This window comes from Epinephelus lanceolatus, chromosome 6 (assembly GCF_041903045.1).
Source record: "Epinephelus lanceolatus isolate andai-2023 chromosome 6, ASM4190304v1, whole genome shotgun sequence".
NCBI lineage: Eukaryota > Metazoa > Chordata > Actinopteri > Perciformes > Serranidae > Epinephelus > Epinephelus lanceolatus.
In genome coordinates this window covers 19,341,350-19,363,207 of record NC_135739.1, presented here as the reverse complement: position 1 = coordinate 19,363,207, position 21,858 = coordinate 19,341,350, and the positions used below count along the sequence as shown (strand labels likewise).

The 21,858-nt window shown below is 39.6% G+C and overlaps 1 protein-coding gene across 1 annotated transcript; it reads left to right on the top strand.

Annotated features, from left to right (window-relative positions):
• Positions 1-1,876: 1,876 nt before the first annotated feature.
• rx1 (retinal homeobox gene 1) lies at positions 1,877-15,797 on the top strand. Its single transcript, XM_033621171.2, has 4 exons — positions 1,877-2,388; positions 4,085-4,412; positions 9,503-9,756; positions 11,548-15,797. Exons 2-4 carry the CDS (start codon positions 4,100-4,102, stop codon positions 12,025-12,027), a joined length of 1,047 nt encoding a protein of 348 aa, XP_033477062.1. The 5' UTR covers positions 1,877-2,388; positions 4,085-4,099; the 3' UTR covers positions 12,028-15,797.
• Positions 15,798-21,858: the final 6,061 nt, after the last annotated feature.

The window sequence follows — 21,858 nt, the reverse complement described above, 5'->3', positions numbered from 1 at the left end:
CATGCACATTCTCCCAATAGTAAAGACTGAAACTGAATCAGCTGTTAAATCAATGTTTCTCTATCTTATCCATAGATAGGTTTGAGGTCACGGGTAATCTCTTTACGACTTCAGAGTTGTGGCTGATTTTCTGTGACATTGAGCCGGGGCTAAGTCCACTGCTTTAAAGCTGCTAACAGACACTTTTGAACTCAAGTACACAAATGAAGCAGCAGCAAGGCTTTGGTTGCAGTCAACTTCAAGCATCACAACCTTGAGGAGTCTGTTTACTGTCATCACATCGTAACTGTCAAAAGCAGCTCACAGCAGCTTTAAAAGGGAGGTGTTAAAAAGCCTCCAAGTAAAGGCCTTTAAAGGGACAGTTCACCCCAAAATCAAAAATGCATATTTTTCCTCTTCCCTGTAGTGCTATTTATCAGTCTAGATTGTTTTAGTGTGAGTTGCTGAGTGTTGGAGATATCAGCTGTAGAGATGTCTGCCTTCTCTCAAATATAATGGAACTAGATGGCACTCAGCTTGTGGTGGTCAAAGCACCAGAAAATATATTTGAAAAACTCAACAGCAATGTCTCTTTCCAAAAATCATGACCCGCTTACTCAAGATAATCCACAGAGCTTGTTGTGAGCAGTTTCATGTAGGAACTATTTTCTTTCCAACAAAATACACCTACCAACCGTATCGCTGTTCAGAAGGAAGTGTGCATCTACTCATGGACGAGAGGCTTATGCTTGTGACAGTGTGAGATTTAAATATATATGGTGTCCTCCTCAGCTGAGCTACAGCATTTAGCTGGGTCAGTGGTGCTGTAGGTGAGCTAACAGTAGATGACGCATCCTACTGTGTGGTGATATGGTTGGCAGGTGTGGTTCGGTAGAAAGAAAATGGTTCCTACATGTAAAACATTTCTGCTGTCAAATGGTTTCAGCTAAACACATGTATAGGAAATCACTACTTGTTCAGGTTTATTTTTACATTTCTAATTTTCAAGAGAATTAGTCTGCTAAATACAAAATAAATCTCACAGTGTCTTGCTCATAATGTGCACAAACGTAAGTATTTTAATATTTATCAGAAGAAAAGATAATAATAAACATAGAAACATTATGTTGATTGTCACCAAATTGAATAAATTGTCGTTGTTATAATAAAATAAGTACCTGCAGAGTAAATACACAGAATAAGAACGTAGGTTTGTTATTTTTCATCAGTTGCTCCCCACAAACAATGAAAAGCTGATGTTACTGTATTGTTTCTTTCAAAATCAACCTATGAAAGTATTATTATTGGAGGTAATTATCGCTTAACCTGAACTTTATTTTAAAACAGCTAATGACTGTACAACTCAAAATTATCAATGTTTTTTAAGGATTGAAAATTGTGTGAGGACTTTTTTTTTTAATATTCAAAAATAGGTTTAAATATAGGAAAAATAAGTTGCTATATTTTGCTCATACTTTATTTTTTTGATCACTAGCATTATTAAAACTTAAGGGTTTTTTTTTAAAATAAATTCATTTTTCCGTGTACCAGCATTTCAGATTAGATGGAGTTTGAACCGAGACTGATCACATAAGGGAAAAGTCACAGAAGACAGTCTCATTTAGCTAAGTCCTTTACAGTTTTGATAAATGAAACAAAAATATTGTGTTGGTGGGATATTAATGTCAATATGTATCACTGACACCTCTTTAATTTACAATAGAATATTTGTTCTATTGTAAATTGATAGGTCAGCATCAGTCTCTATGCTGATAGTCATTTTACCTTGTGTGTTATCATTTCAAAGTTCCTTTTTTTCATGTAGTTGCACATAATGGGGGGCTGGGTGTGCTAGTGAAAACTTTCAGTGGGTCTTTTGTCTTTAAAACAATAAATCTATGAAAGAAAGTCTTGTCCAGGCTTCATTAGCCTGGGCCTCCTGCTGTGGGGTGAATGGAAATGACATTTAAAACAATTACTTGAGCAGAAACCAGCTGCCAATCACTCTTATAGGGAAAGGATTCCAATTAATAACCCTCTCCTAATCCCCTCGTTTCACCTCCTACGCCCCCTCAGCTTTGTCCACCTCTCCCTCTCTGTCTTTCTCCTCCTGCACTCTCCTCTCTGAGCTGGAGCGCATGGCGTCTGAACTTAGCTGCTGAACGCTCTTTGCACTTCTTCTTCGTGGCTTTATTCAGTTGCACTTCACTGGAGTGTTTCTGTCAGGACTGTTTACCACACAGAGAAATTATTCAGAGAGATGCAAGGTAAGCAGAGCCGGCTGAGTGACTGTGAGCGGTGCACATTGCGGATCTGGGAAGAGTGAAGTTGGAGGGTGAGCTGCTGAGAGGAATAGGTGGAGCACTGGCATCAGCAACTTTAACAGTTCAACATAAGTACTTCCAGAAGGTAGGTTCGACCACTGGCTTGTTTTATGGCTGTCACACTTTTCACTGACACTGAACTTCAACTGTGGTGTCGTCATGAAACTGGAGATGTGTGGGTTGAAAAGATAGTGGTGTGCTCAGTAGGTAAATCTCAGGATGCACTGAACAAACACACGCTGGTGCTGTTCTGTCAATACTCCTGCTCCTCTATGTGTGTGCAACTGAAATCTGCTCTTATTCAGGTCTGATTATTTCTATTGCACAGCAGAACACCGTTTTGCACACATCACTTCCACCTGCATCTCAGTCAATTCACTTTACTTGACTTACTTTACTCAAGTATATTTTAATTAACCACAGCGTGACGTCCCAGATTTGGCCAAAAGGCTCTATTTCGTCCATTTTTTCGAGCACATAAACCTCATTTGTTCCTCAGCAACATGCATTAACATTATATGCCATGAATGAAGTGCTGCATAGAAACACTCCATAACTGCAGACATCACATTCGTGCTTTTCGTGCAACATTTGTTGCTCTTTAAAGATTTGGATCCTTTGCTACAGTTACAACTAACACTAACCATACATTACATTGACACCAGTAAGACTAACCTTTGTTGTGAGTGTGTAAAGTGGTGGAAAGTAACACATTATATAAGAGTAAAATGATGAGATATGTGTTATTGATATGTCTAAGAAAGCCTTTTTTATTTCAGTAGACAGCCTTTGGTTACACGCAGACACTGGTGGAAGAAGTATTCTGATCTTTTACGTGGGTAGACGTAGTAATAGAGTAGTGTAGAAATACTTGTTACAATAAAAGTCCTGCATTCAGAATCTTACTCATGTAAAAGTACAAAAAAATAGAATTAAAATAAACTGCAAACATAAGAAATAAAAGTACTCATTGTGCAGAATGGCCCTTTTAGAATATTATATAGGCCATATTGGGCCAATAATGAATTGAAATGATTGATTAACGTCACTCTAATTCTGCAGCTGATAACAGTGGAGCTATTCTTTACTATATAGGCTGTGAATTTCACCAAGACATCATTGATTTTTTATCTTGATCCATGTAATACATCACAGTTTATTAGTTTATATTTGTATTGCTAATCTGGATCTGCAAAATAACTAGTAACTAACACTGTAAAATAAATGTATTTGAGTAAAAATACAATATTGGCTTCCTATATGTAGTGGAGTAGAAGTATAGAATAGCAAATCTTAAATACTCAAGCAAAGTAAAGTACCTCAAAATTTTATTTAAGTACTTGAGTAAATGTACTTAGTTACTTTCCACTACTGCACACAGTATCGACTCTGGGTTTGGTTTTCATGAGAAATGTTTATTAGTTTTATATAAATGCAGAAATTTAATATGATTTTTTTTTAAATGCATTAATTCCTTGTGATAATCAACATTGTACGGTCGTTAGTACTGATCATGCGTAAAAGTAGGTTAAGTTAAAAGTATGGATTAAGAGGTAATTTGTGTCATTAGTATCCATCAGCACACTCAGTATTCAGTATGTACAGTAGCTCTCAGAGTCTAAGGGATAGACTTGCGCACCCCCCCCCCCCCCCCCCCGGACTCTGCGGAGGATAAGCGGGTTTAGATAGATGGACAAAGAGTCATCTAAGGTAACCAGGTGATCTCTGACCCACTCCTGTACCTTCAGTCCTTCACTTAAACCCCTTTCCTCTGATTGCAGTGCCCGGACGCTCGAATGCATTTATCACTGGATACCATGAGCATGGTGGATGACAGCTGCTTCTCGCCCAGCAACTTCCATGAATTGGGGAAAGGTGGGGGCGTCGCTGTGGGGGGCCGCGTCCACAGCATTGATGTCATCCTGGGCTTCAGTAAAGACCAGGACCCTCTGCTCAGCCCTGCTGGGGCCCCACGACCCCATAAAGTGGACATAGATGGCCTGGCAGAGCCTGGGAGGCAGCAGGAGCCCTCATCACACCCAACCTACAGCGGGCACCTTTCCTCTCTGAGGAACAGCAGCACAGAGCAGCAGCAGCAGCAGTACCACGGTGAGTCAGGCTGCTGCTGATGGTCTCCATCCTGACAACGCTTTCTGCAGTAGTATCACTTTGAAGAGTTTCACACCACCTGGTTTTAACTTTATGTTGGTTGAGAACCTTCAGTTATTGAGGATAAAGTTTATGAATCATCTGATCTTTCGCCTCAAAGCATATGAGATGGTCAAAGATATTGATCAAACAGCAGCACCTCTGCTCAGGGAAGGCTGGATAAGTATGAGGTCTGAGTTCAGTGTTACAGAGATTTAAATTGGATTAGATAGAATTGATTTTGCTGCAGTGAAGTTTAGGATATTGATGCCTGTGAGCAAACATAATAAATCTTACTTTGACCGCTGACTATAAAGTTTTCTGACCACCACCACAGAGTCAGTCTTTCCTGGTTCAAACTTATGCAGGGGCCAGAATCAACCTGTGATGTCATGAAAAGTTCAAAGCCTAAACATGAGTTTATACTGTCAACATCTCCATGAGATAAGAAAGGAAGCATATCAAACAGCATGTATAACACAGAGCACGCACTGAAAAGACATATTGCTAAAGCTTATAGCTTAAAAAACTGTTTCTGGCACAAATAACCATGGACGGATTATCAGACAATTGGCCCCTGGGCACAGATATGCAAAAGGCCTCTAGATTTTTTGCATCTCTTTGTAGTTATATTGCATCTTTTTGGTGATTTTTTTTTGTCTCTTTGTAGTGGTTTTGTCTTTTTTAAGGTAATTTTGTGTCTTTTTTGGTGGTTATGTGTCTCATTGTAGTCGTTTTGTGGTTTTTAAGGTAATTTGGTGTCTTTTTGGTGATTTTGTGTCTGTTGTCGTTTTCTGTCCTTTTTTTAGGTAATTTGGTGTCTTTTTTGGTGATTTGTGTTTCTATGTAGACATTTTGTGGGTTTTTTAGGTAATTTATGTGTGTTTTTGGTGATTTTTGTGTCTCATTGTAGTCATTTTTAAGGTAATTTGGTGTGTTTTTGGTGATTTTGTGTTTCTTTGTAGTCATTTTGTTTTGTTTTTTTAGGTAATTTGGTGTCTTTTGGTGATTTTATTTCTCTTTGTGGTCGTTTTGTGTTTTTTTTTTTAGGTAATTTAGTGTCTTTTTTGTTCATTTTTTTGTCTCCTTGTGGTTGTTTTGTCCCTTTTTGTAGTTATTTTGTGTCTCTTTGCAGTTCCTATACATGTCTTTGTGGCCTTTTTGAATCTCTTTGACATTTTGGAAGTGAGGGCCCACTTACAGTTAGGGCCCCTGGGCCTGTGCCTGGTTGGCCTGTTCAGTAATCTATCCCTGCAATTAGCCACTCAAAAGGAGATCTTTCTAAAACAAAAACAACTACAAAACATGCATGTATTGATATAAAGTTTGCATGTTGACAAATCTGCACTGTAGTCCTATTAATTTAAAATCTGCCATGGCAATTTTAAAAAATTAATTCATCAAAAATGGAGCATCATTTTTGGATCACATCCTGTTTGACAGCAGCTGATAATTAATTACTCTGACCTGCATGAATGAGAGTTAGGTACCACTGGATCATATGTGTTGGTGCAGCGTTTCTGCATCCATTTAAAAGCATTCACATGTAAAGTCCGAATCACTGTTGCCATGTGGAGCCTGATGCATTAACTGTGTGAACTGTGTGGGCTGAGATTGAGAGATAAATCACAGGACAAGATGGTGTAGGGGGTTTATGTCCCCAAACCCAATCCCATCCCCTTGTGGAATTCCCCTAATCTTCTCTTCTGTGCAGATTAGATTGTACAGTCATTCGTTCGGGTGTTATTGTTATCGTTCTGTCTCAGAATCAAATTAATCACGTTTTTAATCTGAAGCTATTTTCACATGCAGGATCTGGCAGGTGGTTGGTGATTTGGTGGTAGAGACACAAAAATGTATTTTCAATGAACTGGAGATGGATATATCTTGTGTTTGTTGTCCGAATTCAGCCGATAAATCTTTGTGGACACTTGTTTTTCCTGAATAACGTACGTCAACTCCAGTGACATCACTCTTTTGTATGTAACTATCCTGTGAAGTCAGCCCAGTTCCCCCTGAATGAGCAACTTTTCTGTGTCTGGTGTCAGTCGGCCCCCTCCTCTCTGAGCTGAGATGTTCTGCTGGCTGATAAACAGTGGGCAGCCTTCAGACCAGTGGCTGTGATGGGCTGACAGGCCAAGAGCTGGTCACTGAACCAGTCCTGACCTCTGCCTTTGTCAGAGCCTGGCCTTTGTCATGGCTGCTTAATGAGAGGTGGATAAATGAAGTCCCTAAAAATCCTGCTTTGCTTCTGCCTCTGCTCCCGTTTGCCAGTTGAAAGACCACAATGACCCCCCTCCTTTATCTCCATCAACACAGCTCAGTCACAGAAACATGCTCACATTTACATGCGTATACTGTCGGTTGTTTTACTGAAGCAGTGACAGGTGGACAGTGAAGTCGTCAACATGTATCAAACAGTTATGCTAAGAAAACGTCAAATACAAACTATTATAATCAGGAAGGTTAACATTCCAACCAGTAGAAGTTAAGCATGAAGGTTCATTCTTGACTCTCATTTGACATTAAAAAAATTTAATTAAACATGTTATAATCAAACTAACAATATATCCAATGACAATGTGGAAACAATGTGAGAATGTAAAGGGGTTTATGGTCCTTATAGTGAAAAACTTATTACCTGAATCTGCAGCTCCCCTCAAGCTTTATGAGCTTTACAGCAAGTTTCCATAACTGTAACGCTCTGGATCAATGTCACCACTCTCATATTGTTGTGTTTTGGCTGTAGCAGGCTGCTGTTTACCGTAAAAAAAAGCTCTGAAAACCCACTGTACACAACATGCACAGTACCAAATGTTAGACAGACAGAGTTAGTGACTAACTGGTGAAAAAATAGTATGGCATTTAGCAGCTAAAGAGCCAAATATGTCCCTCAGGAGTTGGTGGGGACCAAAAACAGAGCTAAAAGGAGAGTCAGTATCAGTAAGACAACTCCTAATAAATGATCATGTTGCTCTGTAACGGCTGGATGTGTAAATAAACAGCTGTGAGTTTACAAGTTCAACATATTAACTTAAACGTTAATGATATGTCACAACTTGTTTCCACTGCCCTCAAGGGGCCAGAAAAATCTGATATTGTACGATTTAGGGGCATCCATTTGCAGAAATGGTCTATAATTTGTTTTCATTAGTTCATAATCACCTAAATAACAATTCTTATGTTACTGTTACCTTAAAATGACAGACTTTTATATCACATACACAGTGGGGCCTCTCTACTCACAATGTTGTTTCACAGACTGTACATAATGGACGTACCTACCGTGATGTCACCTATTGGTTTGTGGACTGCCATTTTGAAGCCTTGGCATTTCGGCCCTCGCCATCTTGATTTGTTTGGAGCAAGAAGTGACCATATTTGGGCAAGAGGGTGGTGCTCTGGAGGAAAGAGTGGTGGATCTGACTGGGAAGCCAAGGACACTATTGGCAGACAGCCTGTCACCGTAACGTTATAAAATGTGAACTGTTGAGTTACAAAAAAATTCACACCCTCTACAGTTGTCATGAATGTTGAAATTAGCTCTAGAGACCAAACCCATTTTCTGTACCAGGCTGTAAACATGTTTATTTCTACACTAAAGTTGGGCATTTTAACATAGGTGTCTTCATTTTAACATGGAGATTGACTCTGTTTTGGAGCCAGCCTCAAGCAGCCGTTCAAAGAACTGTAGTTCTTGGCACTTCCGCATTGGCTTCATTTTTCAGCCTTGGAGGTTGTCACTTTGTTGTTCTACAGTAGCCAAGAACGAACAAATCAAATACTGGCTTTAGATAGGGTCATTCGCATTTTCACATCGGCCACCATAGTACGTTTGACACATGGGAGAAGTTTCAGTTCTGCATCCTCACCACTAGAAGCCACTAAATCCTACATGCTCGTCCTTTAAAGTCCACTCAATGAGTAAATTCCATCCACTGAAGAAGACAACTGAATTCTCCAGAAAAAAAAACAGCTTGTACCGAAATATCAGGTTAAGTTGTTTTGTCTAACTATATACTGTAGAAGTTAATTTATAAAGTCTATTTTGATTATACTGACAGACAAAAAGAGATTTACTGTAGATTTACTGTTTCATGCTAAATCCTGAATTATTCCATTGGCATATGTGGGCGATATGAGGACAAAATAATTGTTTCTTTCTATTTTATGCCAAATTTCTATCACCAGTAGAGTAATTAAAGGTTAATTTAACCTAATTTCTGTAACTGAATACGTATCCAACACAACTTAATGATGTACAGTGCCTGATTGAGGTTTGGAGCATCTTTACAAGAGTAACTGATCTGATTGCCACATCATCATCTTTGTACTTCATTTAATTCAATTTGCTGGTTAGACTAATACAGTCAAATGACAGGGTTAAAGACTTAATTGTTCTCTGAGTAATGCTCTCTGTACTTCTCTGTTGTTGAAACTGATACACAAAAATATGATGTAAGTTTAGGAACAAAGGACAGGAAGAATAACTGAGAGGATGACTAAGGGGAAGTTGTTTGTCTCGGAGGATTATAAAGAGAGACAGTTGTTAAAATCTTCTAGTGTCAGTAAACAGTAACTTGTCAGTAGCTGGTCATGACAAATGTTGACAGGACGTGGATATGTTAGGGTTTTTTTGTGGCTAATGCTTTAATCATAAAGTGAGGATTAACTAAGCTGGTGGTTTTGCCGTCCACTGTCAGCATTACGTTGAGTCCATAAAAAGAAAGGGAACAGTTTTGTTTCCAAACACCTTTTTGGGGACAGTTTACCTTTGGAGAAGATCAACACTAGAAACAACTCTTCTAAATCCGATTAGGAATGTTTTCGAGCTTCACTGAAGTTCAGGGGATTGCTTGCTTCACTGACCTACAGTAGCCTATTGTTGCATGTGTCAAACTAATGTCTGCTCTACTGGAAAGTGGGCACGACATTCTTCATTACAGCTTACCACTCTGCTTTTGTTCTTCTTCTGAATTTCAGTTCATACGTTGTTTTGATTAACATAAATATAAAAACTCCCGATTCATTTTTTCTCATTCGCTGAACAGATACCAGCTTGTTCACAAACAAGTGTGACGAGGAGCTGAATGAACTGAGGAAGAGCATAGAGAGTGATGAAGGCAAGTCTCCAGAGCCTGGTAAGGACGATCAGCCCAAGAAGAAGCACAGACGCAACCGCACCACCTTCACCACCTATCAGCTGCATGAACTGGAGCGTGCCTTTGAGAAGTCCCACTACCCGGACGTGTACAGCCGTGAGGAGCTCGCCATGAAGGTCAACCTCCCAGAAGTCCGAGTTCAGGTACACAAAATCCCCTCAAGTCTATTGTTGTAACGTCACAGAAATCCTTTGACTCAGCATGTGTAGTATTCAGATTTGATTTAATTTTTCACCATCACAGCAGTAGAATAATCACACTGTGACATCACAAGCTGGCAGGTAACAAAAGAGTTGAATTGGTGTGTTTCCAAATGCTGAGGTGCACAGCAGAAACACGCCAAGCTTTCAGGGATTTGGCCCATCAAGTATTCAGGTGAGGAGATTGTACTAGATAGTTACACAAGCAGGATGTTTGCGTCCAAGTGTTGCAACACACAGTGTCAACGTCACAGTGGGTGTGTTTTCATCCACCTGTTTACATGTACATTTGCAATTTGCACATAATATATCTGAGTAGAAACACCATAAACTGTATAAGAAAACTTGAATTATTGCAATTTTTTTTATGTTTAGGAGTGGTGGAAAAGTTGGTGCATTGACAAAAGTTGAGCCATTGTCTCTGGAGGCTTTTAACATGCTTATGTATGCACACATCGCTGTTACCAGAACTCTTCCAAGAGCACCTACCTGTAACATTAGTTGCTCTAAACTTTATTTTAATTTCCCAGCGTGCTCTCTGTTATTATACATCCATTGTTCTCCTGATTGATTGATTGCCACTCTTCTAATTATGCATCTCGTTATGCCCTTTTCTGCAGTGGCACCTGACTGAAGAATTAGTGCCACCCACTGCTACTGTGCACCTCCTGAAAAAGCACATATGTAGGCATTTTCTTTGGGGGATTTTCTGACATTAAAACTTGTGCTACATGTGGATGGAAGCCTAACTAGTGCTGTGAGGACAAAAATATGCAGTCTTTAAAGAGGACGGTGGCTTCTTTAAGAGAACAAAAGGGCTTAAGACAAATTGACATCTCAAAGGTTGGCAAGAGGCAACGGGGTTCAGCGGTGAGGAGTTGAAGTTTAGTTCAGTCTGGGGATTTTAGTTGCATCTCGTGGCCTTCATCAGCAGCTGAAGTTTGCTCAGTTGTCATAGAGATGATTCAGATATCATGTGATCTAAATATGGAGCACAAAGAAGCAAGAGTGCTCTGAAAAATAATGCTGGGCAAATCACTTTTCCTCTAGGGGGGCAAAATTTAGTCACATACAGTCTCTCCTCAGTGGAAACAACTGACAAAGATATAGGCACTCAGAAAAAATGCTAGTGGACACAGGCCCTAATCCTAAAATTCAGTTATGGCTTTTGGTTTTGGTGTGCCACTCCAAGATTTTCAGTGGTCCCATCTGGCTACCCCATCGAAAATTTTCGTGGGCACCACTGCATTAAATCTCAACTCTTCAAGAAATGTTTGTTTAGTGCTTTCAGGGTAAGAATATTTAGGCCTTGTAGGCAGAAATAACTTAAGTTTGAAGGATGTTTCTGTGGGCGTTAATGTTTAAGTAGATGTTTATTTTTCCAAATATTTTGAAATTACATTTAGAATTCATGATCGATAACCACATACTTGAAGGAGCATAATTATACGAGCCCGATCTTCGCCGCAGTCGTCAAAATCTGGCACTTGGGCATTGACTTACAGCGTTGTAACTGGACGTGGAAAGTCCTTGACCAAACGTCAAAATGTGACGAGGTTGGAGTGAGAATGTGTTGACTATACACACATGACGTGTTGATAGAAACATTTGCACACTGACCACCAAACAACAGATTCATTTAAAAATTTGTTTTGAGTGGGATCGCTGTGGAAAATATTGTTTGTGTCCATCATATTCAGGTACACTTAATGATAACTTGTTTTCGTCCCGCAGGTCTGGTTCCAGAACCGCAGAGCTAAATGGCGTCGGCAGGAAAAAATGGATGCCAGCACCATGAAGCTCCACGACTCGCCCATGCTGTCCTTCAACCGCCCAGCACCAGTTCACACCAGTATGGGTCCAATAACAAACTCCCTCCCCTTGGACCCCTGGCTGTCCTCTCCTCTCTCCAGTGCCACATCAGTCCACAGCATCCCGGGCTTCATGGGTCCAGCTCAGGGCCTCCAGCCCAGCTACCCCAGCCACAGCTTCCTCAACTCCACTCCTCATCCTCCTCATCCTCACTCTCACCCTCATCCATCCATGGGCCAGGGGATGCAGAGTATGGCACCTCCTCCTTACCAGTGCACGGCGCCGTACCCTGATAAATACCCCCTGGAGGACGTGGACCAGCGCAGCTCAAGTATTGCTGCTCTGAGAATGAAAGCCAAGGAACACATCCAGTCTATGGACAAGACCTGGCAACCCATGTGACTAACAAACCTGGCAGTCCATGTAGACGACACTGGGAAAGGGAGATATTGAAGTTGATTCTTGGGGCTCAGGCATTGAGTAAAATGTTGGAAAACATGGCAGTGAGTTGTCTGATACTCACAGAGGAAAGGAAATGGATTTTTGAATTGTGAAAACTAAGGATTTTAGGACTTTCTTTGGACCTTCTTTTTTATTTTTCCTCATCTCAAGGACATGGAGCAGACAAGTGAACTCTACAGTCTTGTTATAATGTTCATTTTCAACCACCACTTACCAGATGTCCGTTCTCCCTCCAGTCTAAAAGTGTTTATCATTGCTTTGGGTGGTGTTAAAGTAAATGTCTTCGGGGTGACAGCTGCATGCTGGAAACAAGGAAATTTCTTTGCTTGACAACTACTTTTTTATAACAAACAATAGCATCTTTACAGACACACTTCCCTTTGAATGAATGCATAGTTCCATCTATATTAATGACCAGCTTGTCCAGTGATACAGGTTGGTTTTTGGTCATCACAAACCAGGGTTCCTACACATTTTCCATTTCAAAATTCCACACCTTTCCAGACTCTAATTTCCAGATGGTGGGTTTATCAAACTTTATTTGACATCTGAACACAAACAGCTATATTTTTAATGTGTAACCAAAGGTCCAGTGTGTAAGATTAAGGGTGATTTAGTGGCATCTAGCAGTGAGGATTGCAGATTACAACCAGCTGAAACTTCTCCTGGTTAGAATGTTCATTGTTCAGAGGGTTTTTACAGGGAGCTGAACTGTCTGCAGAGGTCTCTTCTTCTTCAAAACAAATTAAAACTTGTAAAATCGCTGAATTAAGCAGTTTCACACAACAAATCAATGTTTCTCCTGTGCTGTTTGGCTCTGAAAACTAAAGATCTAGACATTAAGGAGGTTTTTACCAGGAGCCAAATTATCCACGGAAGTCTCTTTCTCTCCAAAACAAATGGACCTGGTAATTTAACCGGGAAAATCACTGACTAAAACATTTTCACGTTAAAAAAAATATATCAATGTTTTTCCAATGCCCTTTTTGCGAGTGGGCTGTTAAATAGAGTGGCCAAAACAAAAATGTGAGTGACCCTAACAAGAGCCAGTGTTTGGTTTGTCACTTTTGGGCTACTGTAGAAATAGGGTGATGCAAATGATCCCACTCCCTATTTAGATATAAATGGCTCATTTCAAGGAAATAAAAACACGACAATTCCTATTCTCAGGTAATTTTGTACTTAAGAAAACATACTTATTACACTATATTTCTTTTCTTTAAATATATATCCCCTTAAATCTTACACACTGGACCTTTGCTCGGGGCAGAGCTGTTTCTAACCTTCTAACCTTGCTTTGGACAACATCAAGCTCATTCTGGCCTGCACTCTGTCACAGCTTTTGGCTGTGCTGGCTACCTGCTCCTAACACCATGAAAAACACAATTTCAATTTATTTATTTTTTTAATTCTGACTTTTATATTTTAGGGGCAATAGTCTGGAAAAGCAAATACTTTCTTACACCCCCTTTCTTTTTCCATACTTATTAGGCCTGCACAATTTATAAGTTTTATCAAAATTTAATTTGCAATTTAAGGTCAAGTGTGACAGAACACACTATTATAACTGAAGTGTTGTGGTGCGACAGAGATGTTTGAGCCAACAAATCATATTCCAGATGTAAGGGAACATGCTTGTTTACAGACCCCAGAAAAAATCACATCATCATCATTTTTATATCTTTTTTTCCAGTATAAAGGAAATACAAAAATTACCATTTCCACTAAAATTGCGACTCATATCGCAATCACAATATCTGTCACAATTATTGCAATATGATTGTTTTTGCGTATCATGTAGCCTTACTTATCCAGAACTGGAAATTACTAAAATCAAATTCCATACTTTTCCATACTGTGTAGGAACCCTGACAAACTTATTTTGAACATTATGTCCCTTTGTTAAAACTTGTGTCAGAGAACAGCAGTCCTTGAACAGGGAATTATGCTAACACGAAAATCACCCAAATATATCTCATTACTTTTCTGTAATTTCTGCCAACGGTCAAAAATCAAGTCGGACTAAACATCCTACACTCAGCTGTTCGTTCTTTCCTTTATCCCGTTTTTTTTCACCAAGTTTGTGTTTTTACTAATTAATCCAATTGTCACATTTTCATGGGTCAGCTAATCAGTCTCCAAGGACTTTGTGAATGAAAGTCTCAGTTTAATGTAAGAGCAGCTTGTGAAAAATCAAGGCAGCATCTCTGACTGTGACTTTAAACGCCTCACTGTCTCACTAATCTGTCGACTTATAAAAAGACGTGTAACTGGCTTTCAGCTAAACCCCTAATAATAGTGTGGTTTATATGTTGCCATACTGGCTGCCCAGTTTAGATATTTGAGATAACCTGGTTTGACTGGAGGAAGACGAGGCCTACTGTTGTGGTTTTTAATAAACAGGGAGAGGAGAATCCCTCATCTGTGCTGTAAAATAGATAATTGTTTGGTGGGAACGTGTACTAGAGTCAGAGATACGATGGCACCTTCTAAGTGGACCACGGCTGAGAATATACCAAAAATAATCCTGCACACCTTTTTTCAGATTTTTGCTGAGATGCTTTAAAGAATGAAGGACACATTAAAGAAAGGAATACCAGCTAAAGAGCGGAGTAACCCTCTTTTTGCTTGAGTGGCTGTTGGAGGAGAAAACCTGTTGGCAGCTCAGTGTTGGGTGGCTGCGTGTACGTGCAGGGCAGCAGAAAGAGCCCTGTGTGATGCGTCACCCCACATAGTTTAGTCTTTGTTCAGCACAATTGATCCAAGTGTATCCTCTTTGTCTGAAATTGGAGGGGCAGGGGGGATGGTCTCAGGCTGCACTAAATAGGCCCTTGTAACCACTTTGTCATGGAAGGTTTTTTTTCTGTCTCAATCAAAGGAGAAACATGGATTGTAGCTGCTATGGTCATTAGAGTCACAATATTGGTCTTTTCCCATCTGTTGCAGAGTCAAGCTCTAATTGTCTTAAATGTAGAGATCAAACCTAACCACAACGTGTTTTATATGAGTGGTAAATAGATTTGTATTTGGTATTGAGACATTTTAGGCATTTTGACTATGTTATGGAAGAAGAGGGAGAGAAAATCCTTCATCTTAAAGTGCAATTCCAGACTCCTTTTTATTTTTTATATATATTTTTTAAAAAAGGAGACAAATTTCCCCCCATAACTACCTATTGTTTGGTTGTAATATTTCATTTCAATATGTGAAAGCTGTGTTGATAGCAGGTCATACATCCACACTGACTACAGCAGCAAGAACAACTTAGTAATCCAAGTGTATCCTTGGTTCATTTTAAAACCCATCTAACCCATCTGCTGCTCGTCGTTTGTCCTCATCTAGTTTTTTAAATGTTGTTGGTTAGTGATGTTTAGACTCCCAATTGGACGATGCCAGGACCTCACACCATAGAGGATTACCTTGCACATTAAGAGCTTTTTTTAGGATGCTAAATACTGTAAATGTGATTTTGGAGCAAGAGCAAGCCAAAGGTTAGTTAATGGACAAAAATGCACTAGAAGTTTGACAGTTTTAGTTTGTTTTTTTTATTGTGAAAATGTTCAGGATGTTTTCCTGTTTTGTTTCTTACATGTAATATCTGTCCTAGTGGTATCATTGTTTTCTTTCTTTTTGATTTTGTCTGGATCATTGATGTCCATATGCTGAAAAAAGAATGAAGATCTGCTGAAAATAAATATAGTTTGATAGAATCTGTTCTTCTTTCTCACTGTGGTGCTTTCATGTTGACCTGTGCACTCATTCCCACACTGTATTTTTTTTACCCCAGTAAGTCTAAAGAGCAGTCCGAGATTACTACAGCATAATCGTTATCATCTGACATACATGGGCAGAGACATTTTTCTTTCTTTTCCTCTAACACTTGTGCCCCGTCTCTTTCTGTGTCATATAAAAGCTCTTTCTTGCTCTCTCTCTCTTTTTTTTACCCCTCCCAATCCTCTCTGCTGTTCCATGGTGGCAACGTGCCAGCCTGTTAGGAAGATGAGACTCCAATCAATCAGGGCTTCCCAGGGGGGCCTCTGACCACAGGGCCCGACTCCCTAATTGCCCCCAGGCAGGCAGGCAGGCCGGCAGGCTCAGCCGCTGCAACACATGTTCACAGAGGGACCGGTGCCGCCGTGCTAGCTGGCCTCCTCAGCGTGTGAATCACTTTCTTGGACAGATGGATGGACCTCACTATAAGGGCCATATGGAGAGGCCGGTGGATGTTACAGGGAAATGCTCTTTTCTCTATATGTCCTGACGTGTCTTGTTGGTTAAACCTGCTCATGAATTGCTATTACATAAAGTCACAGAGCTGAGCAAGTGAATTTCCCAAAATAAAAAGTATTTGTTGAACTTTAATAAACCCAGAAGGCCATTTAATACCACTAACAGCTGTTCTGAAGGCATCTCAAGCATCCTCAAAGACTTTTTAAACTATTTGGATGAAAAAAAAACCTCCATCAGTTGCACGAAAAGATGATTTATTCATTTTTATCAAATTTTCATTATTTATTTTATATGAAAGAATGTGTTATTTTTTTCTGTTTGGGAAAGACAAGGTCGTATGTCATCTCTAGCTATTGCAGCTTGGAAAGCTGGTTTAAAAATCTTTTTTTTATCCTGCAGCAATCAGAATATTTTTTCACCCAGATGTCTTGAGAAGTCTTTGAGAATGGAAATAGTAAGCTCTGTTGAATGGCCTGGGGTTTTCAAAAATTACAAGGTATTTCCTTTTTCAGAGAATAAGATGCTTGGCTCTGTGACTCAAATGTAATGGTAACATGTGGGAGGCACAGACTGGTTGTCGGTATGAGGCAAAGGCAAAAGCAGTTGTGAATCATGTGACAGAAAATGATCTGTGGGAGAAAACTCATGTCTGAGCTCAAATTTCAGGGATCAAACAAATTGTATTTTACTCTATATCAAGTGTAACGAGACTTGTTGCACTTTCACTACTTTGACATGTTAATTTTTATCAGATCACATCTGATGAACAAACATTACGCTGAGTAAATGAAAAAGGACAAGAAAGGATGAAAGGAGACAGACAGAGAATGTGAGGAAGTCAGAGTCAGAGAGAGGAAGAAGAAAAACATTAAGAAAGAGATTAAGCAGGAGAAAAGTGTGGGAGAGAGAGAGAACGAGGGAGAGACAGAGGGAGTAAGAGTGGAGAGGAAGAGGAGGAGGGAGGGAGGGATGGCTGCTCATCAGAGTTAATGATGTAGAAAATCCCCCAATTAGAGCGTTTTCCTGTGTTGCAGGATGAGTTCAGAGCGGGGTCCTCTGACAGCCCGAGGATTAGTACCCGGGCCGGGCTGGGCCGAGCCGGGCCTGAACAGACACTAACTAACTGCTGGACAGCTTGGCACTGCTCAGCTGGGGCCGGGTCGGGGCTGTAGCCACAGTTAGGGGCCTGGGGTAGGCATGCGTTTAGGCGGAGTGAGTGGCTCAAAGAAAAGCATGGGAAAAAGAGCAACAGCAGATCAACATGGAGGAAAAAAAGTTCTGGTGGAGAGTTATTTTCTACACTGCACAATCTCAAAATGATTCAGATGTGAGCCATGTAAGATTTTTGCTACTGTTTTTGAAAGTTACTCTCTATCCTGCCTTTTGCTGAGTCCCTGAACTTCTTAAAAAAATGTATCTGTTTTCTAAAATTATTTAACATTTGGACAGGAAGTGCCAAAAGAATGAGGGTAAAAATGTATGAGAAAGACTATAATGCTCCTTGCTGATGCATCAGTTTTGTAACAGCATTACATCCCAAACATAACCTAATCTTATCTGAACATCATGACTGTACTGAAAATCAATTTGTCCACATACTGCTTAATGTCAAACAATAAATAAATCACAAGATGGCAAAAATCCTGAGTCTTGTAGTGTTAAGACACAGGAACACAGCCTTTAATCCTCCTGACCTAGTACTGGACAATGAGTCTCAGCATCAGTCTGCCCCTTCGCACAATGGTGAAGTCATCATTGATGAAACATAACCAATAAAAACCCTGTTCCCTTTCACAAGGTGTTCACCTGTAAGTAGAAGCAAATACATAGAAGCAGAGACACTGGACTTGAGTCAGACTTATGTCAGGAAAGAGACTGAAGCATGGAGATTCATTCTTGACCTTGTGGACACACAATATATGTGGTACTGTTAATATCACTGATGCAAAGTCGCCATACCCCGCTATACCTGCAGCTTTTGAATGACTGTGTCCCATTTGGCCCATGGCCTCAGTCAGCACAGAGTAGACACTTGACCTGAGACTTGAGAATTTAAAAACTTGACCAAAACAAACCAAAAAAATGTGAGTGAAAATATGTATAACATGCATTGCATAGCATAATTGAAACAACCAGGTATCAGCAGCGGTGGAGCCAAGTCATTATCACAAATCAGAGTCTCAATTCCCAAGTCAAGTACCAATACAAGACAGGTAAGTCCTGAGTCAAGTTCCAAGTCCCAAAGTTTGAGTTTCGAGTTCTGAACAAGACATAATGAGCTCCTCATCGAATGTAATGCCATTTTAACAACAGAACAATAAAATACTAAATGTAATAAAATCATGAATGCTTTTTAAATTTTGTATTTACTTGTTAAAACTAGTTTAATGGAAGTTGTTTTGTCTCCATCTGTAATATTCAACCTGCATGTTTTGCATACTTATTATTAATCATTGAGTAATGTTACTTTAGTTATTCATTGTTCTCTCCTACAACTTGATTGGATGCTGTCAGACTGGTGCAAACAAAGTACATCTGGGTAATTACGTTTCGAATTGCTGGGAATGAATAGCGTTCACTTCAGCTGATGAGGAAATTAAGTCAGTTAATTAATTTGTTTTAATTTATAGCACTTTTTTTAAATAACATATTTTTTCATCTTTGAGCTTTGGGAAAGGTATCAAGTATTTCCAAGTCAAAAGACTCAGGTCCAAGTGAAGTCATGAGTCACTGGTGCTAAAGTTCAAATCAGGTTGCAAGTCTGTTCTGAGTCTGAGTTGTAAGTCATAAAATTTGGCTTAAGTCTAACTCGTGTCCAAGTCATGTGACTCAAGTCCACACCTCTGAGTTCAGCTATGAAAAGAAACACTATTAACACAGCTTTATCCAAATGCTGTGTTTTTCTAATGGTCCATATTTTGTGACTTAAGCAGCAGGAAATCCACTTCAAAGAAGTTTTCTTCTACAATTTAAATGTTGAAAGTAATTAAAATGTGAGCAAGTAAGATTTTTTTTATGTTAGTCTGTTATTCTGAGAGACTTAAACTTGACCTGCAGTTTGCTTATAAAGACCTGAGATTTAACTTGGACTACAGTAGCCCCAAAAACCTAAAAACAGCTCTGCAAATAAGTGAAGAAAATACAGGTTGCCTAGTCATAATAGGAACAGAGCAAAAGTATTATAAAGTGTATGTTTCTCAGCATTATCAGTGTGAAGGTGATCCATTCTAGCAGTTGCACACGTTCATGTTTTCCCTTGTAGATGTCCATCTTCACAATTAAAGGTTGTTGAAACAGGAAGACAGGCAAATTTGAGGAAGCCCTTACTCACCTCGACTAAACAGTTACTGTGTTCATTAACAACAACCGAGTCCCTAATGACTAATTGATTAATTGTGCAGTCTATTATTTTGCTCCTGCACCCCAGTAGATCTGAAAGGGCCACGGCTGGAGTTAACAGTCTTATTGGAGAGACGCGTTCCTTGCAAAGGACAATAAGGGAAAATAGCGGAATTAATTGGGTTTGATTAAGAGAGCTTTTCAATGGGACACAGCTTTTTCGCATGACATAATTAGAGGTCAGTTAAGGGGTGGACGGGGGATTTGCTTGTTGGCGCCAGTGTTGTGTGGGTGTGTCTGTGAGAGAGACAGATAGGCAGACAGGGAGAGAGAAGGAGGGGTGCTTCCTTCACACTTGTAGAACTATGTTGTGTGTCTGATGTGGTTACATTTCTATAGGCTCACTCACCAGAAAACACACAGTGAAGTTCACAGGGGGCCCTCTGTGTGTGATTATTATCACTACACTTGTCAGCATTAAAGACACGGTGCTCAGTCTTTTGTTGCAGCTACATGCTCATTAGCAGCGCACGCAGAGATAATGTTATTGTATTGAATAAGGGCGGTAACAGAGGAGGACACTCAGTGTTTTTGGATGAGAACTAAACATGTAAACAAACTCTTACCATTCATCACACACAAACACACACACTATGAATTCATAATCCTGTTACAGTATAATCTGAAATAGGAGGAAGGGCACACAAGCCATGAGATCTAAAAATACATCTGACCTGTCGTGAACCAAAACCAGGCTTCACGCCTGATTAGATTAGCAAATATTTCATCACAAGTCTGCATCTGCAGTTTTTTTTTTCTCAGAACAGTTGTGTTTTCACTGTTCTCTGCTTTACTGGTATTCTGAACGAATATCAAGCCCAAAACTGTTCAGTGGAGTGAATATTTAATCCCACAGATGAGAGGCATCCACCCTACTGACGTGTCCTTAAGCAAGGCATTACATTACGATAAACTACACTACACTAAACATGTTCAGTACTGGACTAGATGGTCTAATGAAGCGGAAGGAGAATCTCTCCTTTGGGTGTCGTATCATATTAGCAGTGATGGAGGAAGTACTCATGGCCTTTACTTCAGTAAAAGAAGAATCACCATGGTTTAAAAATACTCTATTACAAGTAAAACTCCTGAATTCAGAATGAAACTTAAGTAAAAGTAGAGAAGTAGTATCAGTAATAATGTACTTAAAGTATCCAAAGTGAAAGTATAATGCAAAATAGATCCTTTCATAGTGTTATATTATCATAGAATATTATATTATTCTGTTTTTATCACTGAAAAATGCATGTAAGAGCATTTCAAAATTATAGTTTGTCAATGTGGAGCCAGTATTCATATACAGCTGGGTCATACAGTAGTGATGTACTACATCATATCATATAAGCGTATCATGTTTTCTATTGTAAAAAGTAACTACTAGGAGTAAAAAGTATATTTCCCTCTGAAATGAAGTTGAAGTAAAATACTTAAGTAAAGTACAAGTAGGCCTATGTCAAAATTGTACTTAGGTACACTACTCAAAGTAGTCACTACTTTTGTTTTGGTTTAGAGCCAGTGGTGTAACGTAGTAGCAACGGGCCCTAGTGCATGCCATTGTGCACGTATTGTCTCATCACATGATCACCCTTCACATTAGATGGCATCAGTGTACATATCACCCAACAATCATCCCTGCATATCTGTATATGACAAAAATACCAAACAAAACAAGAAATTGTTAATTTAATTTAACAATTTTAGTAGTTGATGTCTCTGACAAATAGCTGTCCGTTAGTCACTCACTCTACAGCAGGAAACAGCACTTCAAAATGAAAGCTCTGTGCTAGAAATTCACTGTACTTAAAAATAAAATCTGTTATTTACATACTTGACACGTTTGCGTCACCTGTGGTCCATACAGAATGGACCCGCGACCCACTTTTTACTGCGACCCACTGGTATTGACTGTTTACCACAAATAAAAGATGGGTGTATATAGAATCATACACAGAAAATGGCACTGTTTTTAATTTACTGAGAGAACACAGGCATATTTCCAAGTTGGCAATCCCTCATAAGGGCCCACTCTCCACCCAACACATTGCCGGAGGGCCCACTCTCTCTATGGGCCCCCCATCTCACGGGCCCTCAGTGCAACCACACTGTCTCCACTGTCCATATTTACACCCCTGTTCAGGACTT